The sequence below is a fragment of the Paramisgurnus dabryanus genome, chromosome 23 (genome assembly GCF_030506205.2).
Source record: "Paramisgurnus dabryanus chromosome 23, PD_genome_1.1, whole genome shotgun sequence".
NCBI classification, from domain to species: Eukaryota; Metazoa; Chordata; class Actinopteri; order Cypriniformes; family Cobitidae; genus Paramisgurnus; species Paramisgurnus dabryanus.
The window spans coordinates 9,395,686-9,410,313 of NC_133359.1; the positions used below are offsets into that span (position 1 = coordinate 9,395,686).

The 14,628-nt window shown below is 35.3% G+C and overlaps 2 protein-coding genes across 7 annotated transcripts in view; one reads left to right on the plus strand and one right to left on the minus strand.

The window, feature by feature from the left end:
• Positions 1 to 14,628, plus strand: part of wasla (WASP like actin nucleation promoting factor a) — a 79,477-nt gene that overhangs the window by 39,996 nt on the left and 24,853 nt on the right. The window contains exon 1 of one of the 4 annotated variants that reach the window (XM_065292043.2): positions 13,361 to 13,846. The exons of 1 other annotated variant lie outside the window; for it this stretch is intronic. In XM_065292043.2, coding sequence (XP_065148115.1) covers positions 13,742 to 13,846 — 105 coding nt within the window. In that variant the 5' untranslated portion in view covers positions 13,361 to 13,741. Of the gene's footprint in view, positions 1 to 13,360; positions 13,847 to 14,628 lie in introns of those variants that run through there. 2 more of the 4 variants (XM_065292041.2, XM_065292042.2) reach the window with 2 other exon arrangements.
• Positions 1,677 to 11,210, minus strand: LOC135781512 (uncharacterized). Of its 3 annotated transcripts, none has more exons than XM_065292039.2 (20): positions 10,885 to 11,209; positions 10,118 to 10,246; positions 9,903 to 10,025; positions 9,667 to 9,831; positions 8,921 to 9,272; positions 8,604 to 8,711; positions 8,230 to 8,412; positions 7,996 to 8,136; positions 7,636 to 7,776; positions 7,341 to 7,550; positions 7,032 to 7,208; positions 6,817 to 6,954; positions 6,009 to 6,149; positions 5,688 to 5,894; positions 5,405 to 5,593; positions 4,891 to 5,106; positions 4,648 to 4,791; positions 4,146 to 4,451; positions 2,476 to 2,616; positions 1,677 to 2,339 (listed from the first exon to the last, which is right to left on the minus strand). In XM_065292039.2, exons 1-20 carry the CDS (start codon positions 11,095 to 11,097, stop codon positions 2,260 to 2,262), a joined length of 3,504 nt encoding a protein of 1,167 aa, XP_065148111.1. In that variant the 5' UTR covers positions 11,098 to 11,209; the 3' UTR covers positions 1,677 to 2,259. The 3 variants fall into 3 exon arrangements, with proteins under 3 accessions (XP_065148111.1, XP_065148110.1, XP_065148112.1); XM_065292038.2 differs by having other exon boundaries at positions 7,032 to 7,211; XM_065292040.1 differs by lacking the exons at positions 5,688 to 5,894; positions 6,009 to 6,149; positions 6,817 to 6,954; positions 7,032 to 7,208 and having other exon boundaries at positions 10,885 to 11,210.

Sequence of the window (14,628 nt, forward strand, 5' to 3'; positions counted from 1 at the left end):
CTGTAGAGAACATTTAGAAAGAACATCCTGACCCAAAGAGCAGAAAGCCTGAAAAAAAACAAATTTGATATAGATTCCAACACTTACCATCATTACCAAAAACTATCCAGAGATGTATTATAGCGCTGCATTACCACCTAGTGGTCAGTTTATGAAATAGCACTTCACTATATATACAGTAACTTTCTGTGAAAACCCAGCTTTGAAAAAAGTCAATTTGAAGTAATTTACTGACTAAAATATAATCTTTATGTCTTCAATATTGGCTGAGTAAGGTCATGTCAAAGATTGAAATCAATGTGAAATCAAACTTTGATGTTCTTAATCTCATCATTGGATGTATCTAGACTTTAGCCTGGATTTGACATAATAAAATATATAGACTGCAAAAAAATGATATAATATATATATATATATATATATATATATATATATATATATATATATATATATAAAGCAGACAATTATTTTTTCTACCTCTTAGGTCGTGCATAATCTACTTATATTTATGCTTTGTTCTGGAAAAAAAAATTTACACTGCAAAAAACGACTTTCTTATGTATTTTGTCTTGTTTTCATTAGAAATATCTAACCATTTTTAAATCAAGATGCATCTTCTTGATGAGCAAAATTAGCTAAGAAAATAAGTTTAGTTTTTAGACAAAAAAAACTATTTAAGTGAATTTGTGCCTAAAACAAGCAAAAAAATCTGCCAATGGGGTGAGAAAATCTTATTTCAAGATTTTTTTTCTTACCCCATTGGCAGATATTTTTGCTTGTTTTAAGCACAAATTCACTTAAATTGTATATTTTTTTTGTCTAAGAACTAGACTTATTTTCTTATGTCATTTTGCTCATCAAGAAAAAGTATCTTAAGAATTTTTAGATATTTCTACTGAAAACAAAAATACTACACTACAAAAAATGATTTTCAAGAAAAAATATTCTTAGTATTTTTGTCTTGTTTTCAGTAAAAATATCTAAAAATTCTTAAATTAAGATGCTTTTGTTTGATAAGCAAAAGGACCCAAGAAAATAAGTCTAGTCTTTAGACCAAAAATATCAAATTAAGTGATTTTGTGCATAAAGCAAGCAAAAAAAATCTTCCAATGGGGCAAGCAAATTTTTCTTGATTTTTTTCTGGAATTTAGTGTTTAAGAAAAATTTTAAAACTTTTTTTGCTTATTGCCACCATTGGCAGATTTTTTTTGCTTGTTTTATGCACAAAATCACTTAAATTTGATATTTTTGGTCTAAAAACTAGATGTATTTTCTTGGGTCATTTTGCTCATCAAGAAAAAGTATCTTAATTTAAGAATTTTTAGATATTTTTACTGAAAACAAGACAAAAATACTAAGAATATTTTTTCTTGAAAATAATTTTTTGCAGTGTAGTATTTTTGTTTTCAGTAGAAATATCTAAAAATTCTTAAATTAAGATACTTTTTCTTGATGAGTAAAATGACATAAGAAAATAAGTAGTTCTTAGACAAAAAAATATAAAATTTAAGTGAATTTGTGCTTAAAACAAGCAAAAATATCTGCCAATGGGGTAAGAAAAAAAATCTTGAAATAAGATTTTCTCACCCACTTTCATGTTTAATTGATTTATGTTTGTATTTGTGTGTACAGTTCATTTCAGTAGAAACAACAATAATGCAAGAAATAGTTTATGCTGCAATATAAATCACTTTTATTTAATAGTACTTTTATATATTTAGTAAACTAACAAAATTGCACAGTCCATGATTACAACATACAGTTAATGAGCAACGGAGATCAAAGTTCATATTTCAGAATTTACATGAATATTTAAAAAGCAAAATGCATTATATGCTTCATTACTCATCAAATACACATAGCACAATTTCTACCTAAACACTGTTGTCTAAAATTAGATCAGTGCACCTGCTGCATTTTAGTATTACAAATTTTCAGCACCAGTATATGATGCATTATAGTGCTGTTGATGACACTGGAATGGATAAATACCTTTGGCGTACATTTTAGAAATGTACAGTTGAGTTTCTTTAAAATTTCATCCATCGAGGGGAATAGGGCTAGTTGACACAGTTGCTAAAGCTCAGCAACCAGTCTGTTCCTAATGAATGACTTTAACCTTATTGTAAAGTTTTACCATAATTTAAAATTAAAAAATCCCACCGCTTTAAAACATATACAGTAATTGCAATCCCACCACTAGTACAGTAAGACATACAAGACATTTGTGTCTCTTGAAATACGTTGATTTTCAGTGCTTTAGTCGTTTAGAAATTGAAATCTCTGCTTGAGTTCTTCAACCAGCTTCTTCTTTGCCGTGTCCCAGTTGTCTTCCCAAGCTGAAAATAAAACCATATTATTTAATATTACATACAGATATTTTCAAAACTACGATGTAGTTTACTACCGTAGCACTGTAAGGATAATGAATGTGATATGGTACATGATAAGAGTATTTGTAAGGATGTATGTCACCTGGATTACAGCAGGTGAACTGAACAGAGAAAGTAGCTTTCGCTCCGAGGGCTTCTTCTGTGTCCTCAAACGCAGGCTGTGGTAGATTCTTCTGTTTAAACCAATCATCTAAACAGTTTCTCACAGATGTACTCCCTGAATCTAAAGATACAAAATGACAGGTCTGGTGTTTTAATGATATATGTGGATTTTCAAAAGGGGTCATACCATAAATGTTTGGTTCCACTTATAATGTTAGTAAAGATATTGTGCCAAAGAAACTGATGATTTATATTTTAGAAAAATTTTCATCCTCCCATATTCATTCCAGATGAATATGATTAAAATGTTTATTTTTTTATCTTACTGCACCTTTAATAGAGTATTTTACCCTAAAATGGGATTGAAATGGATTACAACACTGTGACACCTCTTTTCAATGGAGCAGTATGTATTATTGACATCTAGAGGTTGAACTTGGTTCTGCAGTCTAAGTCCAAAATATTGGAGACATTTTTCCTGCACCCAGATGCGGAAGAGGCTGCAAAAACGCGCTTTTCGCACGTAGTTGGACGCTTGAACATTTTGAGTTTACTCGCTTCATTTGCACGTGAAATTCTAGTCATTTGAAACATTCATGCAGAAATTTGCATCATGGGAGCTTAAATTGAGTAAATTTACCAGATTGTACGATCTTCTCACTTTTCCAAACAAGATCCTTTTAATTCCTGTAAAAGTACAAAGATGTCTCGTGTAGTGATAATGATTGTCCTCCATTGTTGTTTTGTCTTTCTGCCTCCGCTCGCTTCTTGTAATTAAGTCACTGCTTAGAGAAAGCTCCTGATTGGTTAACGCGGGACGAAAATCCGCAAAAGTTTAGATTTTTCAACTCAATTCGCCATTCGCGCTTACCGCACCGCAGGATGCCTATTCGCGTCTTTGCGTCTTTAACTTAACATGTAAATCACTCGCGCTTGCCGCCTCTTCGGCATCTGGTGCGAATGCACCATTAGACTTAACACTCACATAGGTCGCCAGCATAGACTGTAAAAAAAATGGATGTAGTAGTGTTCCTGACATCACTCATAGGTTTCTGAGTGTTTTTGAAGCCAAAAGTAGGCAGAGCCTGCAGTCGCCAAATGTGGTTAATATGATAAACAAATTGTAGAGGCAGAACGCGCGAATTGAGTGTTGCCGCGGGAAACATGCGAGTTGAAAAATCTGAACTTCTGCGGATTTCCGGATTTTGCTCATTTTTATGTGTCGTTTGCAAATTACAAACCAGCTCATGGATTTGTATCAATCTGCAGGTCATTTCGGAGGTTGCATCCTCCAGAGGTCGCATTAATGGGCCATTGTGGTCTCATTTAAGTGATGGTAATAACTGGCAACCAAGCTGTCAAAATACACTATTGGGTGAATTGGCAGTGGGCTGTATCACACAGACCACAACAAAAACAAGCATTCCGACACGGGAGCGCGCATTTGGCTATAGCACTGTTTTCTAGAAAAACAGATACGTGAACTTGTTTCCTAAAGATCTACAAATATATTAAAGTATTTTTATTTTGTACAGTCAAACCTGCATACTGCTCCTTTAAGTTATAAATCAAGATCCTTTGATCAGATTATCTAAATGAGTCAGATTTGATCTAGGATTTAGGATAATGCTGGTAGTCCATTGCTCTGACCTGTCTTCTCTCCCAGCAGGCTCAGTATACGTAAACTGAGATGATTACGAGCTGCTTTTTTGCTGTTTTTGCATGTACACTTGACTGTATGATCGGTAAAACACAGCTGGATGGAGGTCTTCACCAGCGGCCCGTGCAGCGAGATCACTGGATCTTTCTGACCTGCCCCTTTCAGCATGCAGCCCAGTTGATTCTCCACATCTTCAAGACTATTAGCTCCGGTTAGTGAAGGATAATCAAATAGACGTGAAAGTGAACTGAGGGCTTTCTGGAGAGCATGTAACTTGGCTTCGCTCTCTGAAGATCCTAAAAAAGACCATTTGTTAGCACACATTGACATGCAGGCAAAATGTGGTTTTCAACTGGTCGGCTGTGACCAGTGATCCATAATAAAATAAGTAGATTATTCATCATGACGCCATAAAATTGAAACCAGCGCTGCATTGTTGGCATCTCCAAATATTTTATTTAAGTATTCTGTCATCATTTGTAAACTACTAACCTTGTTCTTCATAGACAACCTTGTAACTTATGTTCTTTATTGAGCAACAGAATGGTTTTGAAGAACCTTCAAAATCTTCCTGAGGAAGTGGAAGAGATTTCTGAGAGAAGTGCTGCTTCACTTGAGCACTGGCTGTCTTTTCATCTAAAAGTAGAGATATACAAAAATAATGATGCGTTTAGTAAAAAAGCATAGATGTAATATAGATAAAAATGCTTATAGATACTGTACACAACAAGTTACCTGCAGTGCCAGGTTCAAAAATTCCCATTGCACAGCCGAATAACAGGTACGTTTTTCGAATGGCTTCCTTCTTAGAGTCGTAGCCTATTTTGTTTGTGAAAGTAAAGTTTTCCAAGTTGATTTCCATGGTGCATTTGAAATTTTCATCATATTGGATGTTCTCAACCTTCACATGTGGCGCTTTCAGATTCCATACAGTAAGCAGCGCATCAATTTCTGCAAAATACATGAAGCACAGGTACAGGGGTGCACATGAAAGACTATGTACTGTATAAGATATTTAGAGCTATTTCGGACGTGTTTCACATCTGTTAACATTGCTAATGGTGCTGTGTTACACAGAATGATTGGATCCAGTGAATAAAATCAGAATCAAGGACCGGAACTAACCGTTTTATAAAATGAAAATTACTGTGTTGTATAACTCTAAAATGAATGATTTTTTATTTTATTTATGTTAGATTTTAATTTATGCAATAGCAAAACATTTTTTTGAATCTGTCTGATTCATTACCTGAAGTATCAATCCTGGCCTTTTTCCTCTGTGAAGCTGGAGAACTTAAATTTTGAGGAACCAGTGATACAAGAACAGGACCACTGACTGACTCATGACTCTGACATGATGGCAGCTGAGATGCTGTAGAGATGCTTTGCGACTCCTCCTGGTTTGAAGGCTGTTTTACTGTTGCCTGAATGATAGATGCTGCACAGGTAATGACATTTAAATGGTATTTCCACATTGTATTACCTTGACATGTTATTAGACAGAAATAATTTTACTTCAGAAACAAACTTACTGTTTGAAGGTTCTGGTCTGGTTCCACTTGGACCTTCTTCAGTGTCATACTCAGCAGCTTTGAGACGCAGGTTTTCTAGACGCTCCTTTAGGAGACTTTTGAAGTTCTCAGTGGCTGGTATTGGATCACAGTTGAGGATCTTTGACAGATGGTTCACAGCAACTTTAGCTGCCTGTTGCTCTGCCTGTTTCTTCTTGCTGGAGCCAACTACGATTGAAACAATGAAGACAGAAAATACATAAGAAAAGCACGTAAATAAATGCTTTTCGTGAACGAAATATATGTGATTTTTTTAATTAATGAATACAAATTCAAAGTTACCCCTGTCATGAAAGGTAAAAGGGCCAGTGAGTCGGAGTTTACAGATGGTTGTGTTGTCATCATTTTGATTAAACTCTTCTGCTGGCATCTGGAAATCATTTTCTTTGAAATAATCTAGGATTGTGGACTTGTATGTCTTACCTATTTCAATGAGGACATAAAAAACAAGGTTCTACTGTTCAAAAAAGTTGTTTATACAGCGGGAAAATAAGTATTTGACAGATCAGCATTTTTATCAGTAAAGGGATTTCTAAGTGGGCTATTGACACAAAATTTCCACCAGATGTAGCCATCAAGCCAAATATTGAATTGGTGTCTAGAAGCTGTAATCACCAACAAAGGCTTTTTACAAAGTATTAAATAAAGTGTGTTGAATACTTATACCCTGTGTCATTTCAGTTTATTTATTATGACTCAACTTGTATACTTAAATGTTCAAATCATTTGTATGAATTCAATATTTGGCTTGATAGCTACAGTACATCTGGTGGAAATTATATAAAAACAACGGTAACACTTTACAATACAGTTGTATTTGTAAACATGAATTGTATTGGCAGTAATTAAAATGATAAATAGAAGTTTGTTAGTTCATGTTAACTAATGCATTCACTAATTTTAACAATTACAACATTATTGTAACATGTTATCGAAACATTGTATACAGTATTTGCACAAATATTGTTATTTATATATTACTTACATTGAAAGTTTATGTAAAAAGCTAACACGTTTAGTGAAAATTAAAGTCAAAACTACTGGCATTTCTATGAAATCTTTAAAAGTAAACCTAACTATTTTACTTTACCTTCAATTGAAGCATTAATGCATAACTGTTGCCATAAAACTTTATAAGCTGATTCACTTGCTTCCTCTTCTGAACATCCTCCATCCGATACAATTTCTCGTTCAAGGAAAACAGTCACTTTACCAAAGAAGGTGAGCCCTGAAAAACAAAAATTTAATTTCATATTTTCATCTCATCACAGGACTATGCCCCATTATTCAGTACTGATATGTTACCTGAAGTATCAATCTTGGCCTTTTTTCTCTGTGAAGATGAAGAACATGATTCTTGAGGATCCAGTGATACAGGTACAGGACCACTGACTGACTCATGACTCGGACATGATGACAGCGGAGATGCTGTAGAGATGCTTTCAGACTCCAGGTCTGAAGGCCGTTTCACTGATGCACAAACTACTGAAAAAATGCCAGTTAGACTAAACAAATTTTTTTTAATTCCGTATAAATGAATGAATGAGCTTTTATAATGAGCATGTCATTGCAAGAATCTGAACAGAAATAATTTTACTTCAGAAACAAACTTACGGCTTGAAGGTTCTGGTCTGGTTCCACTTGGACCTTCTTCGGTGTCATACTCAGCAGCTTTGAGACGCAGGTTTTCTAGACGCTCCTTCAGGAGACCTTTGAAGTTTTTCTCAGTGTCTGATATTGGACCACAGTTAAGGATCTTTGACAGATGTTTCACAGCAACTTCAGCTGCTTGTTGCTCTGCCTGTTTCTTCTTGCTGGAGCCAACTACGATTGAAATAAAGACAAAACAAAAGGCCTTTTGGGAACCTGAAATAAATAGGTTAATTAATGAATACAAGCTTAAAGTTACCTGTGTCATGAAAAGTAAAAGAGCCGCTCAGTCTGAGTTTACAGATGGTTGTGTTGTCATCATTCTGAGTAAATTGTATGGTTGGTATTGGGAAATCAAGTTTGTTGAAATAATCCAGGATTGCCAACTTGTATGTCTGTTCTGTTGTGGGAAACAAAGGTTAATTCTGAAAAACATTTTAAAACCATACAAACCTGTAATGGTTTTATTTAAAGAAATATTAGATGCTAACATTGGTTTATTGTAAGATCAAACTTAATTATAATACTTACTAATTTCTCAATAGAATAATTTTATATAAAATGACAATGATCGCAAAATGTAGATTTACATAATATCAATAAATTCTGAAAAAATTACCTTTCACTGGACCCATAACACCTTGCAACTGCTTCCATAAATCCTCATAAGCTGATTCAACTGCTTCCTCCTCTTTTAAAAAGCATCCACCAGATGTAAATTCTTGATCGAGAACCACAGTCACTTTACCAAAGTGGGTCCCTGAAATGTCAAAGGTTAGTACAAGATATCCCAATTTAATTTTGGTTCAGCACTGTGCTTTACTGTTTACTGTATATCATTGGGTTTTATTACGTGAGGAAGATGAACTGGAGATCTCAGTCGATGTTAATGCTGTTTGTGGTTCTGTAGTTTCAACCTCTGACTCCAGGTATTCAAGAGCAATGTGCGCTACATTCTGATGGGCATTCTTTATGCTGTTACACACCATTTTGCCCTCGAATGTTTGTCCATTCACTTCCAACATACCCTTGTAACCTACATATTCATACAAAGAAATCAGAACATTTAAGTATACAAGTTGAGTCATAATAAATAAAGTGAAATGAGTCATTTATCTATCTATCTATCTGTCTGTCTATGTGTCTACCCATCTCATTTATCTATCTACAGTATCTATCTAGCTATCTAGCATTTGACCTTAAGTGGATTGATGATAGATTTGTTACCTTCGGCTTTTCGCTCTTCTGTAAACTTTGGCTCTGGCCAATGGTTTTTACGGCAAAATTCATAAAGATGATTCTTGAATCTGAGGGGGTTGCCAGATAAGACTGGATCTGTAGATGGGAATGGTTAGACATGAGACACAATATAAGATTCAAAATGTAAGAACGGTAATCAATTAAATGTACACTTTACCTACATTTCTTATACTATAAAAGAATTCTTATACTGAGTCAACTTCTTAATAATCTTGTACACATTTGTATTTTTTTTCACTTTCTCTCACCGAAGACCACATTGTTATTGTCCACCTCTTACCCACCAGTTGTCACCTGCTCCAGATAGTCCACTCTGTCGTTCAGGTCGGTGAGCTGATGCTCGTGTTGATCAACTTTCTCTTGCATCTCTTTAAGTTTGTTGACCTGTGGGGCCAAGTTCTCCAGAAGATCTTTGTTTTGGTCCAGAAAGTCCAGAAAATCCTGTGATTGTTCTTTGACACTTTCTTCATTGTTCCCCTCAAAGTGCAAGAGAAACCCTTCCAACTTTTCCTTCATAGCTTGTTGCTCCCGGTCCAGAACTTTCTGGATCTCTTTCAGGTTCTCAATGTCGTCTTGTTTGCCATCAACCTCACACTGCGAGTCCTGACTGAAATTCTTGTCCAGAATGTTGTTGAACTGTAGAGGAGATTGAAAGACTTTTTTTAAAAATGTAATAAAACATCAATATTATCCTAAACACTATATCTATGTTTGAAACAGCGAAAAAACATATGTATTTTACTGCAGTATAGTATGCCGTATAATACAATGGATATGTATACATTGCTTTCTGTATACTTTGCCCCACTACATTTGTTATAATGTACAGTAGACAACAGAATATTGATTAAAATGAAATAAAAATACCCATTTTTATTTTGATGATATGAACTAAGCTGGTGTAGCAGCTGTCATGTAGTATACTGTACTATTTAAAATGTTTATCATGCACTAATGTCTAATGTTTTTCGTTTGAAGAATAGTAAGCTAGTATTTCATTTCAAGCAAAGTCTGAACATAGCCCATCCACCTGTTTTATATCTTTCTCCAAGTCTTTCTCCAAGTTCTTCAGTTCTGGGAATCTTGCTTCAAGCTTCCTGGCCATCTCCAGGACCTTGACAAGATTTTTTTCCATGTCTGCACTGCTCATTTTGAAGTCAGGTGAGTGCATTGCGCTGTTACGTACCTTTAGTACCTAAAGTAAGGGAAAGCATATTGAGCATGTTGAAGAAAAAACAAAGGAAAGGTGCATTTCGCAACACTTACACCTTGCAGACAAGAATCTGGGATGCCACTGAAGTGTTTGCAGGAACGCATTAAGTTCAAAATAGCAGCAACATCAAACTCTTCAAATGTACCATGCTTATCATGCCCACGTGGCATATATGCCTGTAATGAAAGAATATGCGTTAATATAGTTAATTTATGGTGATCAGGTTCCCAAACAATGTAATAATGCAGTAGTAATTACAGTAACTTACTTTAGCAGCTTCCCATTTATTTGTAGGCCATAGAGGTGGTTGGCAGTTTTCCCAGTATATATTAGCATTTTTAGCATGATTGTTGTGAATCTCCTTCTTCCAATTATTACACAAAGGGCACAGAGGTACCTATGGGTAGCAGCAAGCCACATTTTAATAAAATGGTACAGATAAAAACATCTATAGATCATTGTTTCTCAAGCAAGGGGCCTAAATAGATTTCCAAGGGAGGTCTGTAGATTGTATATTTGCCTGTGGTACTCTGTATTGACTGTAAAGCTGCTTTGCTACAATGCAAAATTGTAAAGCCACTATAGAAATACATTTGTATTGAAAATGAAATTGAATATTTTTGTAATGAATATACATCTTTCTATTTATGGAAAGCTCTAGAATATTTTCTTGTGTAGAAATTGAGTGTTGAAGGGCTTGAAGTCAAAAAGGTTGAGATGCACCAGACAAGACCTTTCTGCACCTCTGCATTGTCCTTCTTTGTACTTTATAGTATCCCTGAATGCAGTAAGATTTTCTAATGCACACTGCTTGTCAAAGTTGTTACATGCTTAATGATTAACTATTTATGTTTGTTTCTGATTTGTAAGTGATTTCGTATAAAATTGTACAATCTTCATGCGTTTGGTCTGAAAAATTAACCCAAAACAATACAAGGGGGCGTGGTTAACAACTGTACACTATCTATGTACAGTATAACTCAGAATAAATCATTATTTAGATACCGTGTATATATACTATTATAAATGTTTTACCTGTTTATTCTTATTCTTCTTAAAAGTGCACTTTTTGTCGCAGGTCAATCCTTTGAGAGCCTGTTTATTTCGCAGAGAGCTGTGATAAGTTTCGGTTTCCTGTTCAATGAAGTCCCGCATATGAGTCCTCAGTATTGAAAGACTCTCTGTGGTTTTTAACCAGTTTTTGTACTGCTCATCACTGAAGCGTTTGTAAGACTGTACAGAGCTCATATTTGCTTATTAAAAATTATACATCAGATCTAAATGCTTTGTTGTTATGCCTTTGCTGGCGCTGCCAGCCTGCTGCCTACGCGCTGGTCAGCTGACGAGATGACGGCTCACGGCTGAGGTTGCCAAATAATCTCTTATTCTTTGTCAAACTTCTTCACTTTTTCTGAAACTAACATTTTAACTGACTACACTGCGCGTGTGTACTTAAATATAAAGCACGAAATCTAAATATGCTGTTCAAAACGCCGTCGTTAATTATTTTTAACGCTTTAAGTTTCGAGTTGGGGGCGTATCTGCTAAACACAGGCAGCGCTGCGCAGACTGGTCGAATATGACATCAAAGTCCCGTTATATATCTCGCGATACTCCGATGTAAAACAGCAATCGGTCCACGCAAACTGGTTGCATGTGTTTCTAATGGAATTTGTCTGTATAATGTACAGTTAGCCAGAAATTATTTGAAAATAAATCTCAATTGTGTGAGAGTATGAAAGATAAAAATTGTATTGTTGTCTTATAAGTAAATAAATACAAACAAGGAATAAAGGCACATGAAATTTTTTTTTTTTTTGGTTTACATTATATGTTTATGCTAGCAAACACACATAACATAATAACACAACATTAAGAACAGTATTCTTGAGTTACTAAACTTTCTGCAGCCAAATTTGCCTGCTTATATGCTACTATGCCCTATAAGTATGCACTGTTTATGTTATATAAAGTATACATTTGAGTAAGTAACAAACGAGTATGCAAATACTGAGACATATAGGCCTACTAATGTGTAACAAACGTGACCATTGTGGCCTAGACTAAAATTATGATAGCAATCAGACACTTCAAAATCCATCAAATCTTGCCAGCTTTTCTTAATTTATTATTTCTAATGAAACATTTTCTACACAATGTATACTTATTTTAGTGAAGCATTACATATTTGATTTATTAATTCAATGCAGTGTCTCTTCAAAGTGTACATGAATCTGCACATCGAATAGAATAGAATACTCATTGTAACACAATAAATTTGTGAGATACTAATTCGAATACAATTTAGAATGGTAGTACACAAATAAGGACACAGAAACTGTGTTCCTGCTGTCTCTCCTGCAAAAAAATGATCACATATGAAAGCACTGTGATAAAACGTAATTGTAGAATCAAATCGAATAATACATATATGGCAACCAAAAGTATGTGGGGAAAAGTACAAAAACAAACCAAAGCACAGTTAGATGGTATATGTCATACTGAAGTTAGCTATTTTCTCTTTTTCTTTCCTATCAGGTAAACTCTGTCCCTGCTGCCTGTGTACAACTATTAACCACTAACTATTTATTGCGAATTGTGTGTATTATTCTCAGTTATCTGATGCCCTAGGTGTATAGCAGTTAAGGGTGGATGTCACTTCCTTGGCTTCAAAAGTTTCTAAATTACAATGATTTAAATCACACTTTTTGGTAATTATACAGAAACGACTGTCAACTAAGTCAGTTTTTCCTCTATAATAATAGTGTGTAGATTATGCTGGTTTGACATAGCTCAATATAGAGGTCTTTATCAGCTCATGTGACCCTTGGATGTTTTACCAATTTAATAACCAGAAAATGCCCAGAAACGTTTTTTTTTTTTCATTTCCGCTGTATATATATTGTGTAAGCAACTGTGTTGTAAAATATTTGAAATGCTATTTTTATATTAATTGCTACTTAAGTTGTTCTTCATGTGTCCAAAATACTTTTTGTCTCATTGTAGGTGAGGCCCGTTTGCTTTTTATAAAATGTCTATTTTAAGTGAGGCGTTTTAAAAGTGCTCCTCCGCATTTCTTTAATGAGAGAACTTCTTGTAAACATTTAGGCTATTATGCAGTCTGCCCAAATCGGCGTGCAACCACTGTGTGTACTTTTGCCTTTAATCTACGAAAACACGCTTCCTAGCATTATAAATTGTAGTTTAAATGTTTATTTATATCAGCATTAACTATCCCATTTCTTAAAAAAGCTCAATTTTGTAATTCTCTTCTGTAAATGACGCCGCTGTGCTCCGCCCTCTCTTACAGAGGCTCCGCCCATCCCGTGCGCATCCCGTCCGCATTCTGCAGGAGGCACAGAAGAAAACAGGGATAGACCACTCTGGGAAATGATGGGGGTGGGTTGTTTCATTCCTGAAAATTTATTTAAGTTAATCACGTAATTTTAAAGTATAATGAGTTATTTTAATTCTAAATTATCTTTAGTATATTACCAAACAATATTTAGCAAAATTGTTTATTGGTCGCAACGAACCTGGTCATAAAATCGACCAAAACTCATCATTCCCCTCCCGCACTGTTCCATAAACTCTACCGTCCTGCTGCCATGTTGGATTGAAGGATCGTTATTGCTTTTGGAGTTCGGGATGAAAGTTTATATTATGCCGTGTGTTAAAAGTGGACGCGTTAAAGAATAAATAATTAACGGGATTGGACGAGTCGCGTCTGCGCCGCTGTGAGAAATACGCTACGTCGGAACTACTTGTATGCGGAATTCCTAACGGGATGCACGAAGCGCAGGCCATGTTGATCTGTGGCTGCACACATTTCACATAAAATTATCTGACACGAGATAAACGCTTGATTTAATCCGCATCCTGTACCGTCAACATGAGCGGCCACCCGCCCCAGAGGAGGGTGGCAAATGTCGGCTCCCTGCTTTTGACCCCGCAGGAGAACGAATGTCTCTTCAACTACCTGGGCAGGAAATGCATCGTAAGTTGTGTTTACTTATGCGGACGATCTGTACTCCTTTAAACACAAGTTCAAATGGAAACCAACGATATCACTTCTAGCATGCACGTTGTTTTATCACGTCTGAAATGTCTCAATGGGAATGTCAAGGGTATGATGCGCATTATCAGCAAGGTGTGTTGGTGAGATGGGTGATGATGTTACAAAATTTGGCAGCTGTTTGGGTTGTTTTTGCGTTTGTGAGTTGGTAGTTATACGTAGCTTGTAATTTCTGAGTACAAGCTTCAGTAAGGCCGTCTGTTCGAGTAAGGTAATACATAGGCTGCGTTTTAAATTCTTATGAGCGCCCTTACTAAACAGCACTTTAGTCAGCTAAATGGTGCACGTGATTCTGAGGCCCGAATATGCAGCTCACTAGGTTAGATATGCAACTGTATACTTATTGCACAGATGCATCACAACATATGAATTTATGTAGTCTGATTTTTATTCAATTGGTGTTTTATCCAAACGTTGATCATTTTTATACAGCTGCTGCTTTGCTGTTTATGCTTAAACGAGACCTACACCCCTGTATATGCACCCCTGTTACATCATCCTATATCCTTATGTTGTTGTTAGACATGCATTTTGCCACATATATTTGTGCAGGTTATCTCTCACACTAGGTAAACTGTAGAAATGTTCATAGTGAGACAATCTCACCCTGTTGTTTTTGTAGGGCTTGAGGCAGGAAACCACTAACAAGGAAGCATTTAATGGAAGTGCTTCCTTATTTTTCCGAAATAGCTAATGCAGCACAG

Bases quoted from the DNA above. Each gene is read 5' to 3' on its own strand.
- LOC135781512 (XM_065292038.2), bottom strand. From the start codon at position 11,097: ATGAGCTCTGTACAGTCTTACAAACGCTTCAGTGATGAGCAGTACAAA. The intron at 8,413-8,603 runs GTAACAAATCTA...ATGAATATGTAG, and splicing joins AGAAGAGCGAAAAGCCGAAG to GTTACAAGGGTATGTTGGAA. The intron at 7,212-7,340 runs GTAAGTTTGTTT...GCATTTTTTCAG, and splicing joins CAGACCAGAACCTTCAAGCC to TAGTTTGTGCATCAGTGAAA.